The 22014-nt window shown below is 41.1% G+C and overlaps 2 protein-coding genes across 6 annotated transcripts; one reads left to right on the plus strand and one right to left on the minus strand.

Moving 5' to 3' along the window:
* Positions 1–1742: 1742 nt before the first annotated feature.
* LOC135584357 (oxysterol-binding protein-related protein 1C-like) lies at positions 1743–12575 on the plus strand. 5 transcript variants are annotated; one of them, XR_010491887.1, is made up of 13 exons: positions 1743–2540; positions 2634–2990; positions 4477–4585; positions 5399–5847; positions 6682–6837; positions 8038–8205; positions 8309–8449; positions 10186–10416; positions 10536–10649; positions 11120–11302; positions 11782–11805; positions 11919–12006; positions 12195–12575. XR_010491887.1 is itself a non-coding variant. In XM_065129383.1 (10 exons), the coding sequence occupies exons 1-10, from the start codon at positions 1926–1928 to the stop codon at positions 11285–11287; spliced, it is 2508 nt and encodes an 835-aa protein (XP_064985455.1). In that variant the 5' UTR covers positions 1743–1925; the 3' UTR covers positions 11288–11508. The 5 variants fall into 5 exon arrangements, 1 of the variants encoding a protein (XP_064985455.1); XR_010491885.1 differs by having other exon boundaries at positions 11602–12006; XR_010491886.1 differs by having other exon boundaries at positions 11782–12006.
* A 2917-nt stretch (positions 12576–15492) lies between these two features.
* Positions 15493–20662, minus strand: LOC135625079 (phosphatidylinositol 4-phosphate 5-kinase 1-like). The gene is made up of 8 exons (XM_065129385.1): positions 19212–20662; positions 18961–19122; positions 18683–18848; positions 18146–18256; positions 17837–18030; positions 17605–17735; positions 17423–17525; positions 15493–16578 (listed from the first exon to the last, which is right to left on the minus strand). Exons 1-8 carry the CDS (start codon positions 20417–20419, stop codon positions 16275–16277), a joined length of 2379 nt encoding a protein of 792 aa, XP_064985457.1. The 5' UTR covers positions 20420–20662; the 3' UTR covers positions 15493–16274.
* Positions 20663–22014: the final 1352 nt, after the last annotated feature.

A 22014-nucleotide genomic window follows, 5' to 3' on the forward strand; every position in this document is an offset into this window, starting at 1 on the left:
TAGATGAACTGATCCACCAGTGACAGAGACAAGAAAATTTTATTGTGGTTAAGAATTTTGTAGTTTCCAATCAACCGTTGACTGTGAACAATTGGATTGCAGGGTCGGTGCTTCCGTGCTTCCACGTTCGACTCTCTACATTTTGGGTGAGTTCGGGCATCCGTGCTTCCACGTTGTGATCCGTGCAACAACAGTAAGGTAAATTTCATATACTGGAAGGAATCCGAGTCGCTTATGTTGTTTTTATATTTAAATTTCATCCATTTAATTTTGGTATATGGTTATTTTAATTTAAGTTCTATCCAAAGGGGAAGAGAAAGATCAGTGGATGCTAACGTGCATCCCATGCCCTTCCTTTTTATCCTATTAGGATGGTTTGGTGCAAGAGCCTTCAATTAATGTGACTTGTTTCGGTGGCTTGAAGCTTTACACGGAAAAAGAACAAAGCTTCGTTTGCTCTCTTTTGACCAAACTCTAGCAGCCGTCGCACCAGTAGGGCCGTCATACTCGGTCTGTGAGAGGAGGGGGTTTCTTACGCGTCTTGACCTAATCCACCTAAAATTCCTAGAGAGAGAGAGAGATGAGCTGGTGATCCAATTTGTTAACTGACCCACTTGGACCGGTCGGGCTACTTATCGACTTCTTTTTTCCGATCCGATCCGATCCGAGCCCGGACAGCCACGTCTCCTCTTTCGTGCCGTGCAGGCACTTCCTTGGCATCACCTCTTCCAGAAATCTCACCCGTGCAGCCGGTCATGATGGTGTTTCTAGATTAATAACTAGTCCTTTAATTCTTATTTAACCTACCTTGTTCTATAATGAAGTTTAATCTCCTGCGTCTAAAACAATACACAATTTGATACCCACGCATTTCTCTTTTGCTTAGGATGCTCTGTTTTTTTATCTCTCGTCGATGATATAGATATATTCCCTTTAAATGCTTAGCTCTTCTGTACGAGTGTTCTTTTAAATTTAATATAACACAAAAAGGTACCATTTCTTCTTGGTTCTCCTTAAATGATAGGCTGGACTGTTTTAATATATGGATGTAAAAAGTTATGCACTGTGACCCTCCTGGCTCAACAACTCAGAAACGATGCGCCTCAAAAGCTCAGCTTTTTCGCGTGGGTATTTCTTAGAGTGTAATAGCTTAGAAAGCGACAACCACGCATAGAAAGCAGTGTGTTAAAAGACCAGGCCAGGAACCCTACCTAAATTTCACCAAAATTCTTTTTGAATCACTGGGAACGACAACAGGCTATTTAATTTGGAATCGGAAATTTTAATCTAATCATATATATGGTGGACTTTTACAGATTCCTTTCAAGTATGACAGTAGCATATTTACCCTTCGAAATATTGATACCGCATTTGTCCTTAGCATATACCTCTCCTAACCGCATCCATTCTATACCATTCGGGTTAATCTTTATGAATTATGATCAATATTAGTCAGTCTGAATTAACATGTCTAAAATACCTGAAATACTGTTAATGTTCTTATAATCATACTTAGTTTTTGAATGATTTTGTCAACAGTCAAATGATAATTAACAAATAGATATTAATCATAACAATATATGTTTATTTAAATTAAAAGGAATAAGTATTTTGTTTTTTGCAGGAAAATGAAAATGCAGGGAACTGTGCATGTGCGGATGCGAGTGAGAGGCGATCTAAAAGGGAAATGTAAGTAACTTACTGTTTACAAGAGCATATATTTATGCAACGTCGTCCCTACATGATATTGATTTGTTTACCACGAAATAACCGAACCACGCATAGGGGAGAGACGAGCGCAGCCGCAGTGCCCGCACGTGGCCGCCGCGATCTCCGTCTCCCTCGCCATCTCCACCGCCTCCGTTTCTTCACCCTCCTCCTCTCTCGGTTCGTCTCAATTCTTTTCTCATAGAATACATCGACAGATGAATCCATTCTGCTGCGCCTCCCCCGTCCCCGTCTCTCCCGTCGCCGCGGCCGCCTCCGCTTTCTCCTCTTCCGCAGCTACTCATTCCCTCCCAGCCCTGCCCCCTCCTCCGCCTCCCCCTCCCCCGCCGCCCTCCTCCTCGGCGGCCGCCGGCCGCAGCCGCGACTCCTTTCCGCACCAGAACCATATCAACAACGGCGGCTCCTGCCGGCCATCGGGCCCCGCCGGCGCCGCTGCCAGCGACCACGGCCGCCACCACCGCGCATCTGGCCCAGCGCCGGAGATCTTGGCCTCTGCCTCCCTTCGCTCTTCCTTCCATGACGCTCCCCTCGAGCACCGCGAGGTCCGTCTCAACAACATCGTGGGCAACGGGATCGCTGGGATTCTTCACAAGTGGGTCAATTACGGCAAGGGCTGGCGGCCGCGCTGGTTCGTGCTCCAGGACGGCGTCCTCTCCTACTACAAGATCCACGGCCCGGACCGCATCGAGGTCAGCCAGGAATCCGAGAAGGGCTCCAAGGTCATTGGCGAGGAGTCTATCCGCCGGATCTCCCGCCGCAAGAACGGCCGTACCCACCTCCCCCGCAAGCCCATCGGCGAAGTCCACCTCAAGGCCAGAGTCGCACCCACATCGATTATCCAATTGCAAGATAACCTAATCTGGTTTCTTTCAAAAATTAGAATTTTCTTCTCTTTCTGTCTTTAGGTTTCATCGATTCGGGAGAGTAGATCAGATGATAAGAGGTTCTCCATCTTTACCGGGACCAGGAGACTTCATCTGAGGGCAGAGACGCGGGAGGATCGGGTGGCATGGATGGAGTCGCTGCAGGCGGTAAAGGATATGTTTCCGAGGAATTCAAACGGTGAGTTCACGGGATCGGTGGACAAAGTGGTGGTGTCTACGGATAAATTGCGGCAGAGGCTACAGGAGGAAGGGGTGGGCGAGGCAACGATTCAGGAATGTGAGCAGATCATGAGAAGCGAATTTGCTGCGCTGCAGAACCAGTTGATGCTTCTTAAACAGAATCAAAACCTCCTGGTTGACCATCTTGGCCAATTAGAGGTATAAAAAGGATGTCTTTGTTATCACGGATTCTTCTGATTCTTGGATGTGTGAATATTTGTTATATCTATTGACGTTATTCTCTTTTTGTCCTAAAATACACAAATTCCAATTCCAAAAAATTGATTCTGTAATTTCATCTTAGATTTACATTTATTATTTTCACGTTAAGCACTAATTAGCTTGTTTTTAGCAAGCCAGCTTTGTGGTACTCGGGTTTCTTGAGTTTTCGTCAATATTAGTATAGTTGACCTAATCTTTCTTTTTCCTTGGTATGATGTTTTCCACAAGCTTTTGGTGAGACATCCCCTGTAAGCATTTTGGTAGTTGTCATTTACCAAAAAAAATTTAGTGTAGCCACCTGCAGAGGCCATGAAAAGCAATCTCTATTTGGATAGAAATAATAACATTGCAATTGAGCAAGTACGCTATGTGTGGACTCCTGATAAGCATGTTACTGAAAGCATATCTTGAGTTTGGTGTTCTTGTAACTGGAAACCTTATTGATTTTTCAAAGTAGGAACAAAAATCAAACCATCTTTAGGAATGGGGTTCTTAATCAGGGCATGGAGCAATCCTGTCATTGATCAGTGAGTTTTGACATGGTATGGGCGCACTGCTGTGCTCATGCTGCCCACAACTATATTTTGGCACATTCCTCTACATGTGCACATGCCCAACTGAGTCTGTAGATTGACCACATGGGAGCAATAGGGCTGTGATGCAATTTATGGTCCCAAGTTTGTTAGGGGAGTAGGAGTAGTTCCTAGTAACAATAAAATAATTCCTTTATTGCGACCTAGAACCAAATGTAATCCTCTTATTTCTTCATGTTTATTTAACACAGCTTGTAATTAGGTGCAGTGGATTTAAATTGGACAATTATAGCTTTTCTAGAATAATAATGAACTTGTTAGGGAATTTAGGCATTGATTAGAAATGGGCAAATTACCATGCCTTTGGAATCTACTTCGTGTTGATTTATTTTGAGCTAAACTAAGTTGTTTCATGTGGAGACTTGACAGATAAAAAGTAACAGTGTCCAAGCAGTATCAGAATAAGTTGTTTCTTTCCCTTCTTTGTCTTAGTTCACCGGGGTGGTTTATAAGTCCTCAGGAACAAACAAAAGCATCATTAATTTCATCATATAAAAAACCCTCATTCATGCAATCAAGATCCCCATTGGTTTAGTTACATGTCTATTCATCTCAACACTATCTTCATTCCCTAGAAATAGTACATTCATCAGATTTGTCATTTATGCTAGTAATGGCTGAAGTCTGTTTAATGAAGCTGCGTATTAGCTCTGAATCATTCTCACATGTACCATCATTGTTGATGACTATTGATGGACCCTACTACTCTTCTGCAAGTTTTAAATATGCCGTTAAATCTTGCCTACGTTTGTTTAATCATTCTATATGAGATTTGCAAACCAGCTATTTTCCTTATAGTGTAACATACATTTACTTGTTTTGTTATGTAGACAGAAAAGGTTGACTTAGAGAACACTGTGGTTGATGAGGGTCAAAGACAATCAAGACAATCAAAAGAGTATGGATTGGCTGCTAGATCAAGACAAGAGAAGTATAGTGGTATGATGTATGGCAGATGCCTTGTAAAATGTTGATGTAACCCGCTAATTGCTACTGGATGATTTCTCTAGAGGATTGCTTCTAATTTTTTAACTTTAACCTCACCTATGCTTTTCTCACAACGAAACAGTTCAATTTGAAGCTTGTCGTATCTCAATCTCCTTGACCTTTAGATGAAATGGAATGTAAATTAACGAGCAAAGATCAAGGTCTACTACTATCACGTTCCTTTTGATTGAATGTTTTAACTTTTCTTGACTGAGAATCAATTCGCCCAAAAATATAAATGAGAACCACCAAGCATTTTTAGGATAGGATAATTTTGGCACAATAATGCTGCTGATGCGAACGATAATTTTTTTCACTTCTCAAGCCTATCTTCTGATCTGTTCTCTACTGGGTCAAACGTTTGAACCAATAGAAACTTAGTTAGGACAGTTTCCATTTGGCTTTACTTTTACCAGTTCTTACCCTTCATCAATTCATTATTTGTCTTGCTATAATGCTACCTACATTAAATATGTTTATTCAATTTTGCTGACTAGCATCACAGATTTTATATTTTATAAGGAATCTTTCTGCACCATAAGCTGGCCTAAGGTATTGCTTGTTGTAAGAAGATTACTCTTGCCTTAGTATTGGTATGTTTTGAAACTTACGAACATGACTCGATACAACTGTTTTCTTTTCACTTGAGTTGTCTATCTTGTTTATGTCGGTAATATGAGTAACATTTTGTCTTCTTATCTTTGACGATAATTGCCCAAACATAAGTTGTTTATAGTCTTATTCATCTGTTACATATTTCTCCAGAAGAGAGTGCAAGTGAATCTGATTATGACAATGAAAAGCCTGATGCTGCTGAGGAAGAGACTGATGAAGAAGATAATACATTTTTTGATACACGTGATTTTCTCTCATCAAGTTCTTTTAAGAGCACTGAATCTGACTTCCACAGATCTGAATTTGATTCTGATGATGAGAATGATCACGGTGTTGATTCTGTTGGTTCTAGTGATTCTTCCATGCAGTATGTGGGATATAACTATCCCTATGTCAAAAGACGAAAAAAATTGCCTGATCCAATTGAAAAGGAAAAAGGAGTGAGCCTCTGGTCGATGATTAAGGACAACATTGGAAAGGATCTTACCAAAGTTTGCCTTCCTGTGTATTTCAATGAACCACTTTCATCCCTGCAAAAATGTTTTGAGGACTTGGAATATTCTTACCTTGTTGATCGAGCTTATGAGTATGGCAAAAAGGTAGGCCGTTGGATGTACAAATATTGGATAAAAGTGATCTAAATTGTTTATAATTATTAGTAACTTGAGAAGCTTTCATTTCGGTTTATTTTATCTGGGATTGATTTATCTGTAAATTCCATTCACTTCATCAACAAATTTTCATTGCAATATATTTTGAATCAAAGTTTTTTCTTGATGTAAGTTTGCATTAGCTGTTGTGTGACCATTTCTATTCCAAATTGGAACTTGGATGTCAAACCAATTAATGTCATGATAAGTTTCTTGATGGACAAGTTCATTACTAAAGTGAATTAATGTTACATTTGGTCTTTCTTTTTATTGTTGCAATATTATCAACAAGCTTAAATGTGTACCATTGCTCATATTCAACGTTTACTTCAACAATTTTACAATGTATTCATTCTGGAAAACACCATGCTAAGCTGTAAACAGGCAAGTATAATAATAAAAGATAAAATGTCTGACATTTGCATCTGTTTTGATATTTAGAGTTACTAGCAATGTTGTAAATATTTTTTTTAATATTCAAGTCATGTTATTTTGAGTTTTCACATCTTTATCTAACCTTGACATTTACAAGATGATTGGATCAGATTTAGGTCTGGTAGTATGGGTTAAAAAGTCTGAGGTGATGCCCCTATTCATGTCATAGATAACTTTGAAGTCACCAGGATAGAATTTTGCTTGTTCCTTGGGCATCCTCCTTTTACGTGGAATTAAAAATATGTTAACAAACTAGTGGTGTCCATGCAGTAATATTTAGTAATTGCTGCAAGGCATCAGTTTTTATTATTATTTTACTTATTATTTCTTCTCCAATAAATTTTCTAGGGCAATGGTCTCATGAGGATGCTTAACGTTGCTGCTTTTGCTGTTTCTGGATATGCTTCTACGGATGGCAGAACCTGCAAGCCCTTTAATCCACTCCTGGGGGAAACATACGAGGCTGATTATCCAGACAAAGGCCTTAGGTTCTTTTCAGAAAAGGTAAAGTTAACATACAGATCCCTGTAGTTGATCTTATGATTATTTGTATCTGGTGACTAGCTGCAGTTGAGTGCATCTTTTCGTTTTGCTTATTATATTTAGATCTTAGTATGTGCTTGCATGTTTGTCAAAGGTTGTTTCACAGGACATATGGATATCAGAATTTGCTCATATCCTTTTGGAATTTAGACAAATTTCTTAAGGTAAATGAACTATTAATCTATAGTATCTGGAAAAAGGTGGTCCAATGCACAAGGCTCCCACTAATGCAGGATCTGGAATTGTCTTTACCCTTAATTATACTTGTCATAATTTTGTATTGGTGAGTGCCTGGATCGTAAGGTAAATGAACTATCAATCTATAGTATCATTTCGAAGGTAAATGAACTATCCTTTTGGAAATGAATTGTCCTTTTGGAATTTTGATAGTTCATTTCTTGAGGTAAATGAACTATCAATCTATAGTATCCGGAAAAGGAGGTCCAATGCATGAGGCTTCCATTAATGCGGAATTTGGAATTGTCTTTACCCTTAATTATACTTGTTATAATTTTGTATTGGTGAGTGCCTGGATCTGAAGGTAAATGAACTATCAATCCATAGTATCATTTCTTAAGGTAAATGAACTATCCTTTTTTAAATGAATTATCCTTTTGGAATTTTGATAGTTCATTTATTAAGGTAAATGAACTATCAATCTATAGTATCCGGAAATGGTGGTCCAATGCACAAGGCTCCCATTAATGCAGAATTTGGAATTGTCTTTACCCTTAATTATACTTTTTATAATTTTGCACTAGCAAGCGCCTAGTTTCGATGGACGAGCTCCTAACACTCCGAGCATTTTGAAATATTGGTGCCTTATAGCACGTAGCACCATCGACAACACTGATATGTGCATTTGTGCCCTAGTAGGATTTCTTTTGTAACTGCGATTTTGTATCCCATTTATAAAGATAAATCTACTGAGCTTGAAAGTTTATTGTTATCCTAATCAATATATTCACCAAATGCTTATTCGGTTTCATGCTTGTTATCGTCATAACTAGCCATTATGTTCATTTTTTTTGTGTCCATGTTCTTATTCTTTTCCCCTATTCAATTGTATTCACAATGTTTTCTCAAAACACTTGTGCTTTATGTTGTGAATGATAAACTGTTAACATTGTTAATTTGTTATCCTTTCTACCATTTATATAGGTCAGTCATCATCCCATGGTTGTTGCATGTCATTGTGAGGGTAAGGGATGGAGGTTTTGGGGAGATAGCAATTTGAAAAGCAAGTTTTGGGGTCGCTCAATTCAGGTTGATCCTGTTGGTGTGCTAACCCTCGAATTTGATGATGGTGAAGTTTTTCAATGGAGCAAGGTATTAGGTCTTTACATGAGATATTTGAAATATGATTTTGTATTCTTCATGTTGAACATTAAATTGTATTCTTCATGTTGAACATTAAATTATGATATTTCAGGTGACAACATCCATTTATAACCTTATATTGGGAAAACTTTATTGTGATCATTATGGTACTATGCGAATACAAGGAAATCGTGAATATTCATGCAAGTTAAAATTTAAGGAGCAGTCAATAATAGACCGCAACCCTCATCAGGTGTGTATCCGTCTCCTTGGTTCTTTTTTAAGATACTCAATGTGGTGGTAGCTGACATTTCTCCAAGCTGCATCATTTCTGGGTACCCTTTATGTGTAGCATTCCTTTTCAAATGTTGTTTCATCTATCTAATACTTATTGTCCATTCTAGTGTTAGTTGATCATTGATGAATTTTTATTTGCTGCAGTAAGATTATTTTGTGTTGGCTTAAACCTTGAGACTAGTCTTGTTTTATGTAACAGAGAACATGTTCTCAGGAAAAGCACAATGAAGGGGTGTCAAGCCAAACAAAGATGAACAGACCCTTCAATATGTTTGATTTAGATGAACACTGTTGTTTGTAATTGTTCTTGGCTTAAACATTGATTACTAGTCTTGTTTTATGCAACAAAGAACCTGTTCTCAGTAAAAGCACAATAAAGGGGAGTGAGCAAGCTGAACAAAGACAAACAGACCCTTTTTGTGTTTGAGTTAAATAGACACATGGTTGTTCGTGATTGTCGTAAGCTTTACAGCATATGTGGTTTCGACAGATTGAGCTTGAGCTAAGAATGTGCTCAAGTTTGAGCTGGTCATGAACACTAGGTTATTTTGGACAGCTTTATCGACAGCAGAGCGAGGGAGATGTATGAAGAGAATCGAAAGGGAAGTTGCAAAAAATGCTGGATGAAGAAAATGGTTGGTGGAAATTTCAGGCCAGGAAATGTGGAGAGCTTTCTGAGATCAAAGAAAGAGTCAAGGATAGATAATATACTGTGGAAATGGCAGGGAGATAGGGTTTTAACCTGACAGGGTAACATAGCTTGTATTCTCAATGAATCCAAGCCTGAGTTGAACATGAACTTGAGTTTGAGTTGTTCGAAATATTTAGCTATCTTGGCAACCCTAATTGTGGGAGGGACAATGCTACATTTGGTAGTATACACTTGTCAGGTTGTTTTAATTGATTCAAATGGAAGACTTGTAAGCCCCACTTGGTTTTCAGAGGTCCAAAGGGCCTAAAGGGTACTGTGATCTTGTAGAACACTATTCAATTATATAGCTTTTCCTTGCTTAAATCCTTTAGCATGATCTGCAAAGATTTGGTGTGTCCTTGTTGTCCTGTTGTACAATAGGGAGCACAGTCACCCCCACTATTTTCACAGCAAATTTCAAGTATGATGATTGTATATCTGCTGCTTTATATATATCCACCATTTTACATAAGAAAAATGATCCATTTGTCATTCAAATTCCCAGTTAGACTCTGTTAGATGTCTAATATGATTGAACTGGCCTGTAGAATATTACTTTTAGGATTATATAATATCTGAATGCTATGGACAATGATCCATGAAATTTGTCCATGTTGAAAACTTTTGGATATTGGAGTACTTGATCTGAAATTAATAGCTTGTCTGTGTATGTCCTTGTCCAGTTTCTTTTAGCTAGTTTTAATGCATTTTTTATGTAGCCTAATTTCTTATATACATGTGGACCATATTTTCTCTCTTTTTTATACCTTTATAGATGTTTTACATATTATGATTTTTGGAAGTTTTATATTTAGTAAAACTAGGCAAGCAGAATTTGTGTTGGTAGAAGCTGCATAGGACATGTTTGAGTCCTATGGTTCTACTTGTTCTTGTAGATTTTCAATTTAATATTCTATCTGATGCTTTTGATCGAAAAAAATCTGATGAGTTGTTTGCTTTTCCTTTGTGAAATGGTTGTTTCTAAACGTGAACTATTGTAGGTGCAAGGCATAGTTCAGGATCGCAGTGGCAAAACTGTGGCCACACTCATTGGCAAATGGGATGAGAGCATGCATTATGTGAATGGAGATTGCTCTGGAAAAGGGAAAGGATCTGACCCGTTTTCTGAAGCCCACATACTGTGGAAACGTAGCAAACCACCTAAATATCCTACCAGATACAATCTCACTCGTTTTGCAATGACAATCAATGAACTCACTCCTGGATTAAAGGTGAGAATAATAATTTTGCTCGTCGCATTCTTCCTCTGGGTTGTGTTTCCTGTTGTTTTCAGGTTAGAAGCTTTTATTTATTGCTCTCTCTTTTTTCGTTTACCCAAATTGTTGAGCAGGAAAAATTGCCACCAACAGATTCAAGACTAAGGCCTGATCAGAGGTGCTTGGAGAACGGGGAGTTTGAAATGGCAAATTCTGAGAAGTTGAGACTTGAACAGCGACAACGTCAGGTTAAGCTTGGAATATTATCCTCATATTCTTTCTTAATTCTTTTTAGGTGAACTTCCACCACAAGTACTGGAAATTATTGTTTTTTGTGGAGTCCTTTGGCTGCTAAATTTTCAATTGTTGCTTGTTAAGGTGTATTGGCTCAAGTGTTTAGTTCTTTGTTACATTATTTAAGTTTTAGAGATACTCATAGTTAGTAAATTAGTTTTTCTGACTTTTGAGTTCTTGCATCGAGTTGCTTGATGATTTCTCTTTTAAAAAACCATTCAACTCTTAACACCGTGTGTCTCTCTAAATTTCAACACTGAATGTTCTGTTGAATCACAATGCATTTTATCATTTGTAATTTTAGAATCAATTGTTGCCTTCATGTTTAAATTTCTTACTAGCAGACACTAACACTATTAGTAGTAAAACTAGTTTTTCTTTCTTAATTAGAACTCCTTGATGGATCGGTAACTGTGTGATGCAGGCAAGAAAGATGCAGGAAAGAGGCTGGAAACCTCGATGGTTTGCAAAAGATAAAGGAAGTGACATGTACCGGTATATCGGTGGTTACTGGGAAGCCAGGGAAGAAGGCAAGTGGGATGGATGCCCTGATATTTTCGGCCAAGTCGCCATTGATCAAATGATCGACTAACTAGCAGTTCAAAAGGCAAACATGCTCTTCTCTTTGAAATGTTGTGTTAACTTTGTTTGCATTTCTTGTTCTTTTTTTCGAGAATTTGGGTTCTTGTGGTTCAGCTGCTCATTGCTCGCCATTTTCGAGCAACCAGAATTCCATGTAGTGTAAACAGAGGAAAGTGTATAGTTTACTATTGCCTTTAAAGAGTAAATAATAAGAGTTGTATTTCTTCTTAATCTTGCTAGTTTTCTTTCCCGTGAAAACATCCAAGTACATGAGGATCACTCTTCTGATCCCCATTGGATCTCATTACGAGTTATTCGGTGCAGGGTCATCTGTTTGAGTAGATTATTACTTGTTGAATGCAATCTGGAGTCTGCTTAGTCGGGATATTGTAGAGATCACACTGAAGAGATATCATTATTTGATGTTGCTGTAATTTATTTCCTTGTGCTTGCCATTTTACTCATGCTTCTTGTATTTCGTTGCAATGCCTACACATGATCTAGGCTCAAGCTCTGCTCTGCTACACGGTAAGATCCCTTACTGGTTCCTGCAGCATTTCTTCACTCGTGCCTTGAATTGTTTGTTCTCTTTTTTAGGATTACTCTCTACTCTTCTTACCCTTTGCTTGACATGTGAGCAGGAACCTGGAGGCCACAGTACTCCCTTCAGAGGGCAGAGGCTACACAGATTCTTCATCATTGTCTCGCCTTCTATGATGATATCTACAGGTACTTTTTACATTCTGTAAAGCTGTGTTAAAATGCAGATTAGAGATCCTCACAATGTAGCAATAATTTTTGGCACAATCTGCAGCAATATCTCGTCTTGTTCCTTTTGTCATCATCTTTGCACATCTGGCTTATGATCTGGTGTAGTGTGAGCTTTAAAGTGTCCTTGTGTGGTGTGTGATCTACAGGAGAAATGAACAGGAAAAGGTGAAGGCAGGAGGAAGAATCAGACAGGTAACAGATGCAATCTCTGCTCTACATGTCAATGGAGACACTATCGAGGACCTGATCATAAAAGAAGCAGCTCAAAGCTCGATTAGTCTGCCACTTCAACCCAAATCTTTTGCAAAGATAACACGAGGAGTTTAATAGCAATCGAAGTTTGCTTCTGATAATTAGATTTCATGCACGCAAAGTAGATGGTGGCATTTACACTATGGTGTGTATGTATATATCCCTCCTGAGAAATTTATTTGATGTATTTATTCCTCTATGTTTGAGCATATTTGTCTTGATAAAATTGTGGATTTGCATATTTGCCTTATAAGTGACAAAGACATTTTTGTTTACTTTTAAGGTAACATTAACTGTTATTAATTATATCGACTAGCAGTTTGCTTGAGATTTATAGATGGGTTTGACTTGACTTCAGAGAGGATCTCAATATTTTGTCGAAAATATATTCTTAGAAAAATAAAAATAATTTTTATTACGTCAAAACAGTTCATTCCTGTATTAACCGATCTGTTGGAGTTAATTGATCCTCTAAACTCTCTAATCGTAGACAATTAATTTGATCTTATTGGAAGATTTAATTGACATTAATACGCTTTAAAGTCTCTCTGATCATGTTTCCGAGAAAGTTAAATATATTTCATTTACTTTAAAGTAATTAATGAGTATTATGATTGCATATTTGGACCAGAGAAATAAATGGTGCATTAAATTCAACTGGGAAAAGAATCACATTTACAATCTATCCTTCCTTCTCGCAGAGTCCGCAGTGCGTGCGAGAGAGGAGAGCTGTTTGGTCCAATGCCCATCGCTCTCATCCATCCCCTTCCCTATCCTTCCGCTCTCCTGCAACAACGCAACATCTCGGAAGTGTAAACCGACGCAGGCAGGTCCGCCCGATCACCGGTGTCAATGTTCCGAGACCTGTGGGAACTCTTCTCCTGGTGTTGCGTGATAACAGTGCACAGGGTACGACCACGTTTTGTTTGCTGCTGATGACTTGGGTCTCGGACTAACCTATGATGACAACGTGTGTACACCGTGTCTTCATGTCCACGAACAAATACCTCAGAGTCGTAGCGGTTTTACCAGCGGTGAGGTTGAATGGGGGGGGGGGGAGACACGGAACAAAAGCTGAAAGCAACGTTTCAGTGGGGGGCACATCATCTGACATGGGTCAACCACGAAGGGGACCGCCTGACGAGTGATGGCGACCCTCGATTCCTCGTATATTCATTCCATTGTCATGTTGAAGGTTTGAATCCGTGTAGAAATTATCTTAATATAGTAAATAAATGTTCTATTTTCTTTTACGAGGAATCGGAGAAGATGAATGACATGAGACGGTGGGATTCATTCGAGGAGACGACTTGGACTAACTGCATCGATGAAACTTCTGCTTCGGCACTCTTACCAGATTGGCATCATCCTTCTCATGTATTATTAAAGGCATAGTGGTCCAATTTGCTAATTCGTATGGGTTTTCACACCTCAATTACTTGTATGTTTTTGTGTGTGTGTGTGTGTGTTAATGACATGGTTATACGAGCCTGCAACGACAACGATAACAGCTAAAAGGAGGAGGTAAGGACATATCTTGATACGAAGGTCTTTGAGCTGCACGAGGCTCAAAGAAGCTCTACTTGTACAGTCGAGCATTAGGTTGGGAATGGCTAGCTAGGTTTCGTTTTTCTCCCTCCGGTGGTGGAGGCCATTACTAGCTTTGTGAACAGTGCCCACATGCTCTCTCTCTCTCTCTCTCTCTCTCTCTCTCTCTCTTGAAAGGAATACGTATCACGTAAAAGGATCACTACACTGTGCAACCAGAAGAGGTCACGGAGGCGAGACTGACCAAAAGAGAAGGCCGTAGCACGCGCATGTGACGAAACCTGAAGAGGCAATACCGTCACCGCCACCGCACCGCACTTATTGGGTTGCTCCATTCGATCCAACACTCGGCGGAAACAAGCCGTCCCATGAACGGTGCACGAGGAGCCGTCCTTTTTTGCTGTCCGAGGAGCGAATTAGCTCAAACACAATTGTGGATCTGCGATTACGGGGTCCGTTCCTTTAGCCAGTCAAAAAGTGGCACATCGGGTTCGATCTATGCTAGTAAGACGCCGTTTGTGCGAAGAATCTCGAGAAATATTGGAGTCTATGTATATATCTGCGTGAAAAGCAAGTGGCGAGGAAGACGGAGGCGTAGTAGCAGCATCACGCACGATACAGACAGATTCGAGGTCGCAGGGCGATCCATAAAACAAAGATTTAGAGTAGCAGTCGGTCTTGCATCGAAGCCGCAGATTTGAGATGATGGGCTTAGAGAGAGCAGCGGCAGGAAAGCGGAAAAGCGACTCTGGAGGAAAATTACGGAAAGGCCATCATCCCTGACACCGTCATTGACCTAAATTAACATATGCAAGCAAGCATCGGTGGTGGAAGAAGGGAAGCTGAGAAGAGAAGAGGGAGGCACGACGTGAGGCGTGCAGACTTCAATGTTTCTCTATTTTATATGACTAGCTAGCGAGAATTAGTGTTTATTGTCAGTCAACAAATAGCCATCTCTCAAAAATATTATTGTCATATCCGATAAAGATGATCTGACACGAAGATAGATATTGAAACATGACACCACTGTCAGTTCGATACCTATTCAAATACTTCATCAAATCGAACAAACTCGACCAGCAGCCATTCCTGCCCTCCTCTTTTGGTTCAAAAAGAGAAAGCAATTGGTGGGGGGGGGGGATTCTGAGGTTTAGACCAGTCAAACAGGAGGACAGCAAAAGACCCAAAGGATAACAAAAGAGTGGGGGCATTCAAAAGAGACGGTGGTGGGACAACGGGAAGGAGATGAGAGGGGAGGGGGGATTGGGTGACAACGTGGGAGAGAGAGAGAGAGAGAGAGAGAGAGAGAGAGAGATTAGGAAGGAAAAGAGGAGCGACCCTCTCATCACCTCCCACATCTTCGCTCCTGCACTTTTCTCTGCTTTTGATGCCACTCTCTCTGTCTCTCTACACCTTTTTTCCCCCCCACTTCATCGCCCATCCCAATTTTAACCCCTTCTTATGAGCTGTTGCGAGAGGGGCAGTGCGAGCTTCCCTGCCATGGTCTGGTAAAGCACATCGGAATAAGACCATTCGGTACTGAGAACGACTAGAAACAAACGGCAAACGATAACAGGAAAGAAGCTGAGAGAGAGAGAGAGAGAGAGAGCAAAGCGAGTGGCACAGTACACAGCAGTCAGAATGGGAGTTCAAATGTACTCTGACAATGCTTATATTATCATCATAAACATCGTCGTCATTTATGACCTATACAAGTCTTATTTGATGCCTTCAACAACGGCTTCATATTTCTCCCAGGAAGCAAAAAATTTGAGTAACCTTTGTATCTGAAACAACAACAAATAAAGAAAACTAGTGGGAATCCTCCAATCCTAAACAAAATTAACATGTGACAACATTTCATCATGGCTGAGCTTTCAAAATTCAGCCTAACCAGCCCAGTGTTGTCCGGCCGAGCAAATGTTTTCGTCCTCCGCAGGTGATTCGAGGCTCTTGGACTGAAGCTACTGAGTTCTGTAGAGCTTTTGAGTTTGCAAATTAGCAATTCGAAAATATGCGTTCATCTGATGGATGGTTGAAGCTCTCAAACTCATGTTCTCTGTGCCGAGCATTATCGTGAGCTTCAGAATTATTAACCTCACTGACCACCTATGGCCTTCCTCGAATAAGTACTTAGCCTCTGCACATTAGGTTTCCAAGAGCCACGAACCACCTTTTTTGCTCATCTGCCTCTTGTTTAGCAACCTTAAAATTCTTCTTCCTCGGTCACACCTTCTCCCTCCTCCGATTGATTTTTTCGAATTCAGATGTCTGAGAGCACCTTACGAACAGAACATGTTGAACCGATAACAGAAACTACTTCCATTTTCACTGATCCCATTCTCCTCACAAAATCATGCCACTTCTAGTATGATTTTTGGCTTCAGAAGTTTGTTCCGGTTATCCCCTCCTTTCCTTCCCCTATATTAGTCATCTTCCATGAAAATTCTCCTGATGAAGTCTTGGAATCTTCTGGAGTAGAGCTTTGGATCTACTGCTGAGATGGAATTGGGATCCACCTGCAAGGATTTGTAGGCATGCTCCAGCTTCTTAGTAATATCATAATCCTGGAGAATATCTATTACCCCGAAGTAGAGAATCACATCATGGATCTTGCCACTGCGGGTTAGCATCGGCAACCCTCCACCAGCGATAAATGGATCGGAGGCGCTTCTTGTTGTGCGCTCTGCTCTTGCTGGCATGTTCAAACCCAGCCGAATTGAAGGGTTCCTGATCATGAAGAATATATATTTACATCGGTTATTAACATTTATAAATAAAATCTTCCAAAGCGTAGCTTAAGTAGGACAATGGATATTATCATTCTAGTGAAGGAAATTAAGACAACATGTATCGTCTTGACACTGGGGAGTAACCGGCTAGGGCCCAAATGATGCAATGCTCATCCTATTTTAGCCGAATGGATAGCAACGGAGTGACATAATACTGAAAAACATATCTATACTGAAAATTGAGATGTGGACCATACAGAAGCAGCAAGGAGGCCCCAGTGTACCAAATTTCATGTGTTACTCTTGAAAGTAGTAGTTCGCTGGGGTTTGCTAGTGGTTCTCATGCATCATCATCAGCTGGCTATTAAAAAGCATGAACTGGACCAACTTCTTTAAGGAAAAAAACAATTGCCAGTTTATCATGCCCAAACCTAATCAGTCTAAAAGCAACCACTAGCCATTGAATACCAAATCGCCATATAATGATTCCTATCTTTCACAACAGCTTCCTGAGGGAAAATCAGTGTCAGCAAAGATTAAATAAGAGTTGTATATAGCGAGCTTCCTTCTAGGTAAGTCTGAAGCTTGAACATGACAATCCCTTCAAATTGTCCTCGACGAGATCAAAAGGGCAAAAAAGAGAAAGCAATGCATTCAAGTCATTAATATTTTTACCAAGGACAACGCGTATGCAAGAAAAAAAATCAAAATCATAAAAACAAACAAATAATATAGTTGATTCTGATCATCGCACTAAAGAGAGATGGACTATGTGTTAGTGTTTTTATTTCAATTGAATCAGCTTCTTTAAGAAAAGAGAACATTTAATTCAAAAGACATACCGGCCATCCATAGTCAAATCCATATCTTGACGGGTTGATCTTGAGAACTGCAAGCCAGACCGAGTTGTTCGATCTTGAAATGAGCCCCTCTTGCGGTGAGATTCTAATCAAGCAACATTACTAAGTTTAAATACACCTGTAGTGCTCCGTAATATATCAAACTTTGACATTATTCAACTTACTTGGAGATGCAGAACATGGTGATAGGCCCGTCGAAGATGCTGAAACATCATCACAGAAGTGAAGTCCTAACAGGAGACTATAATCCATAATTCCCTCAGATTCCAAGAATTCACAATCTCGCTTGATTTGTCTGAAAGGTGAATAAATATCATCAAACCACAAAAAAAAAAAAAGGATAACTGATGAGAAACACAAACAATCAAACATTTTAGTTTTAGAAAGTGAACTTACTCGAGAAGCTCCAGATACCAAGAGTTATGCAGGCGAAATACGTAGTTCAGGTCGAGATCTTTGAGGGTTGTCATATCATCAATCTCTTTCTCTGCCTTGTCAGTTGTTCGGCCATAGGATGAACCTTTCAGGTCGAATCTTCTATGAATATGATATTCTGAGCAAAATAAATTGCCCATTACAATAAATCGTACCTGTTTCCCAGACACATATAAGCAAATAAGAAAGAGAATGTTAACATAATTACCTAATAAAGGAAACTTATGGAGAGCTAAGTAATGGTAAAAGAAGCTGTGACTACCGTCATACCTTTGGCCCCCCAATTGGTTTCACACAGTGCACACCATAGAACTTTGTGACTAGTGAATTCTCATATCGACGTACATGTTGGTAATAACTGGGTAACATCCTAATAAGCACCTGAACACCCAGATAAAAAACAAGTCATGAATATTTGCTAAGACAAAGGCCTCCGCAAAGAAGCAACAAACTCTCTCTGGGCTCTTTTATCACTAGGGGTACATGTAACTGTATATTGTCTAATCAATTGGATCCTCCTGCCATATGCGGGATGAAGGGCACTAGAATTCATCAAGTTCACATAGACCGAAAGCAAGTTATTAAAACAACTTCAGGCTAAAAGAAACCAAATCTCTAATGCATAGCAAAAATCAGATCTGATATCCACATTAAGCTGTACTTTACATAATGACATGTGGCTACAGTCCCACTATTCATATCATTTCTTTCCTGGAATGATTTTATGAACTCAGAGCTCAGAATCATGCAGAACTACAAACTCAAATGGAAATATCGATGAAAAACAAGAACTCTCGATTATCTAACCTTCACTTCAGATTTCTTTACAGTCTTTATCATGAAGCGGTCATCTTGGGTTAGGTAAAAGACACTTCCACTCTTCCCAGGAGAAGATAGTTCCCTCAGAGCATCATTTCCACATATAGCTACCATATAATCTGCCGGATCCACATTAAACAACTTCCTCAAGTGTCTGCAAGCCAAGACCACCACAATTACTCACACAACCCAAAAGGAAAATCCAAAATAGATGGTAAAAAACTAAAAGAAATTACATTATTCCAGCCACTACAAATGAATACTACCTGAAAACCACAGGGCAATAATCCTTCCACCGGAACTCTGCAGACTGGTGGGGTGGAGTAATCTTTGATCCCTCAGGAGGGAACCTCGTCCAAAACTTCTCCCTGGGATCAAAATCCCCCACTTTGAGCTCTCTCAGTGAACCTGGCTTCCCAACAGAGTAACTGAAACCGAAAAATTGTACAACCAACATTTCAAATGACATTCTAAAGGCAAAAACAGCAGCTAACCAGCAAGACATCGAGCCATCTACCTGATGCCCAATTGAAGGCTCAACATCAGATCATAGTTCTTATGGCCCTTCAATATAGTCTGCCCTGGCTTCTTCGCCTCCTTTGCCGACAAGCAACATGGGCTCCGCCGCGGTGGCACACTACCAATGAGTGCATGCCCGGCCTGATCGGAGGACAAGTCATCCTGGCAAAGCATCGCCGCCTCGATTGTATCAAGAATATCGCATGTAATGTCTCCGGCCTCGCCTTCGGATTCCCAGATACAGATCCTGGGGAAGTTCTTATCCGCGGTGGAGCTCTTCCTCCCCAGTACTCCATCCACCGACGATCTTTTCCTCGACGCTGGTACCAGCGGCGGCAACACAAATGCGTCATCCAAAGGCGAGAAAGGGCTCCTTTTTCCGGCGATCTCCTTCCGGTCGGCAGTGACGGCAGGGTAAAAAGTTCCGTTGAGGCTCTTCTGATCACCTTTACCCCAGCTACCAACGTAGCAGCTGCCGTCGGGCCACGTGAACACGCCGCTCCCTTTCGGGACGCCGTTCTCCCAGTGGCCGTCGTAGCGGTTGCCATTTGCCCAGACTAGCGCCCCGCGACCAGAGATGACCCCGTTTCGCCACTCTCCGACGTACTGGTTCCCGTTGCGCCATACGTACCGGCCACGACCCTCCTGGAGGTTGCGCCGCCACCCGCCCTCGTAGTAGTCGCCGTTGGCGTACCACTTGCATCCGTACCCGTGCTTCCGGTCGGCGACCCAGGAGCCACGGTAGGTGTCGCCTTCCGACCCAGTGAAGGTCCCGAAGCCCTCCATTCGTCCGGAGCGGAACTCGCCCTCGAACGTCGCGCCAGAGGTCCAGGAGAACTTGCCCTTCCCGGCGGCCTTTCCCCGCCGCCACTCCCCCTCGTACATGCACCCGTCGGCCCACAGGTACTTCCCCCGACCCTGGGGGGAGTTCCCGATGAAACCCCCGGTGTACATGTCACCGTTAGGGAGCACCTTCTCCACCACCGCCACCGTCGCGTCCTCTTCCGGGGAACCGGCGGCAGGGGTGACGGGGGCGACTCTCCGGCCCCCGACGCCCTGAGATCTACTCCTGGAGTGGAAGATCACCTCCGCCTGCGCCGCCGGTGGGACCGCCACCACCACCGGCTTGCCTACATCCTCCGCCGCCGCGTCCCCGCCTCCAGCGCCGAGTCCGGTGGCGTCGCCGTCACGTCCAAGCCGCCGCATTCTCCAATCGAGACCCCTAATCACCTCCAATCGCACCCCACATTCGTCTTCAGATCGAAAACACGCCGCCCCCTCCGCTCCTCCTCCGAGGAGCTTCGATTCGACAAAGAGGAGATACGGGATCGAACCCAAGAACCCGAGGAGATCACGAACGGAAACCCGAAGGAAGAAAAGGAATCACTACAGCTCAAGCAAGTAAAAGAGAAGAGAAGAAGAGGAGGTGGCCGTCCGTGGCTTCGCTGTGTCTTTTGTTTTCTTTTGCCTTTCGCTTTGCTCCGGTTCGGTAATAATGCAACCCGAAGGCACGGCAGCGTGGCCGTTCGTGTAACGAATTGACTAAAATACCCTCCTCAGCATTTGACTAAAATACCCTCCGCTATCCTAAAGCACGCATTTCTTATTCGTCGTGGGGACACCGCTTGCTCGTCCAACCACTTTTACGAAATTACCCCTACCGACCGGTCTACAACCCCACAACGACCTCCGTCGTTATATATATATATTCATATAGAAGATGTCTCTTTACGGCGTCATGCAAAAGAGGAACGGCCGTTTGATGATCGTGCAATGGTTGGTCGTAACAGTGGCCACGAGAAGATTCCCTCGGAAACAAACAGGCAGACCGAATCACCGCTGAAAACTGCCACGCGTCGGTCGGGTCCCACCCAGGTGAGTGACGTGGTCCATGACGGTCTTTTTCTTTTGTCATGGCCCTTAAACCTGGACCGGACCGGTTTGCTGGATCCCATAAAAATCGAAGACCCAAACCTGGTTCGTTTATTTGTATTATTATTATTTATTAGAGTAATCACGATGCCTTTAAATATCGATACATTCATTAATACTTGCCTTTTCAAATATATTTTTTTTGTTTTAAAATAAAAATTAAATATTTTCTCAAAGCATGTATGCATTACGATCACTTTTGTTAGGAAAGTTAATTAAGTCGTTTAAGCAGAACCAATTAAATCCCCATAAATAAATATTATAGGACAGTAGAAGTTTTTATTATTGAAAGCACGAGAGGATTATGTTTGTAGAGGTGTTCTCTTCCTCGACGACGGGAGATCATTTGTATAAACCTCTTTACCAGTTATAATTTGTTGGGAATGATAGAGGTGGGTAACGATTCATACTGACATTTCCAAATGATTGGAAGGTGAGAGAGAATCAAATTGGGAATAGGAATTTTAGACATCAACCTACCTAATAATGCAATTATATGCTCATAATCATTAAACTTAGAGAAGGGAGACGGAGGTATAAATGTCACCTACAAATTTAGGTGTATTATTATGGTGTACAGCGTCTTTTTTAGTCGGTGATGTTGGCACCACCTCTTCGATTTGCATTGTCTAATTATCTCTTTCTTTTTCTTCAAATAACTCATTCAATAAAAAAATTTGTCAGCTTTCTATTATAAGCTTCCATGTCGTAGTATATAATATGTTGAAATAGATGAACTCCTGGAAATCGATGACCCAAACCATCTGTTCCTGATCAGGTGGCAGATTTAGAATTGCATTCTCCATACAGTATACCAAGTATCTAATTTGACCCTTGGTCGATTTTGTGTTCTGAAGTTAAAAAATAAG

This window comes from Musa acuminata, chromosome BXJ2-10 (assembly GCF_036884655.1).
Source record: "Musa acuminata AAA Group cultivar baxijiao chromosome BXJ2-10, Cavendish_Baxijiao_AAA, whole genome shotgun sequence".
Classification (NCBI taxonomy): domain Eukaryota; kingdom Viridiplantae; phylum Streptophyta; class Magnoliopsida; order Zingiberales; family Musaceae; genus Musa; species Musa acuminata.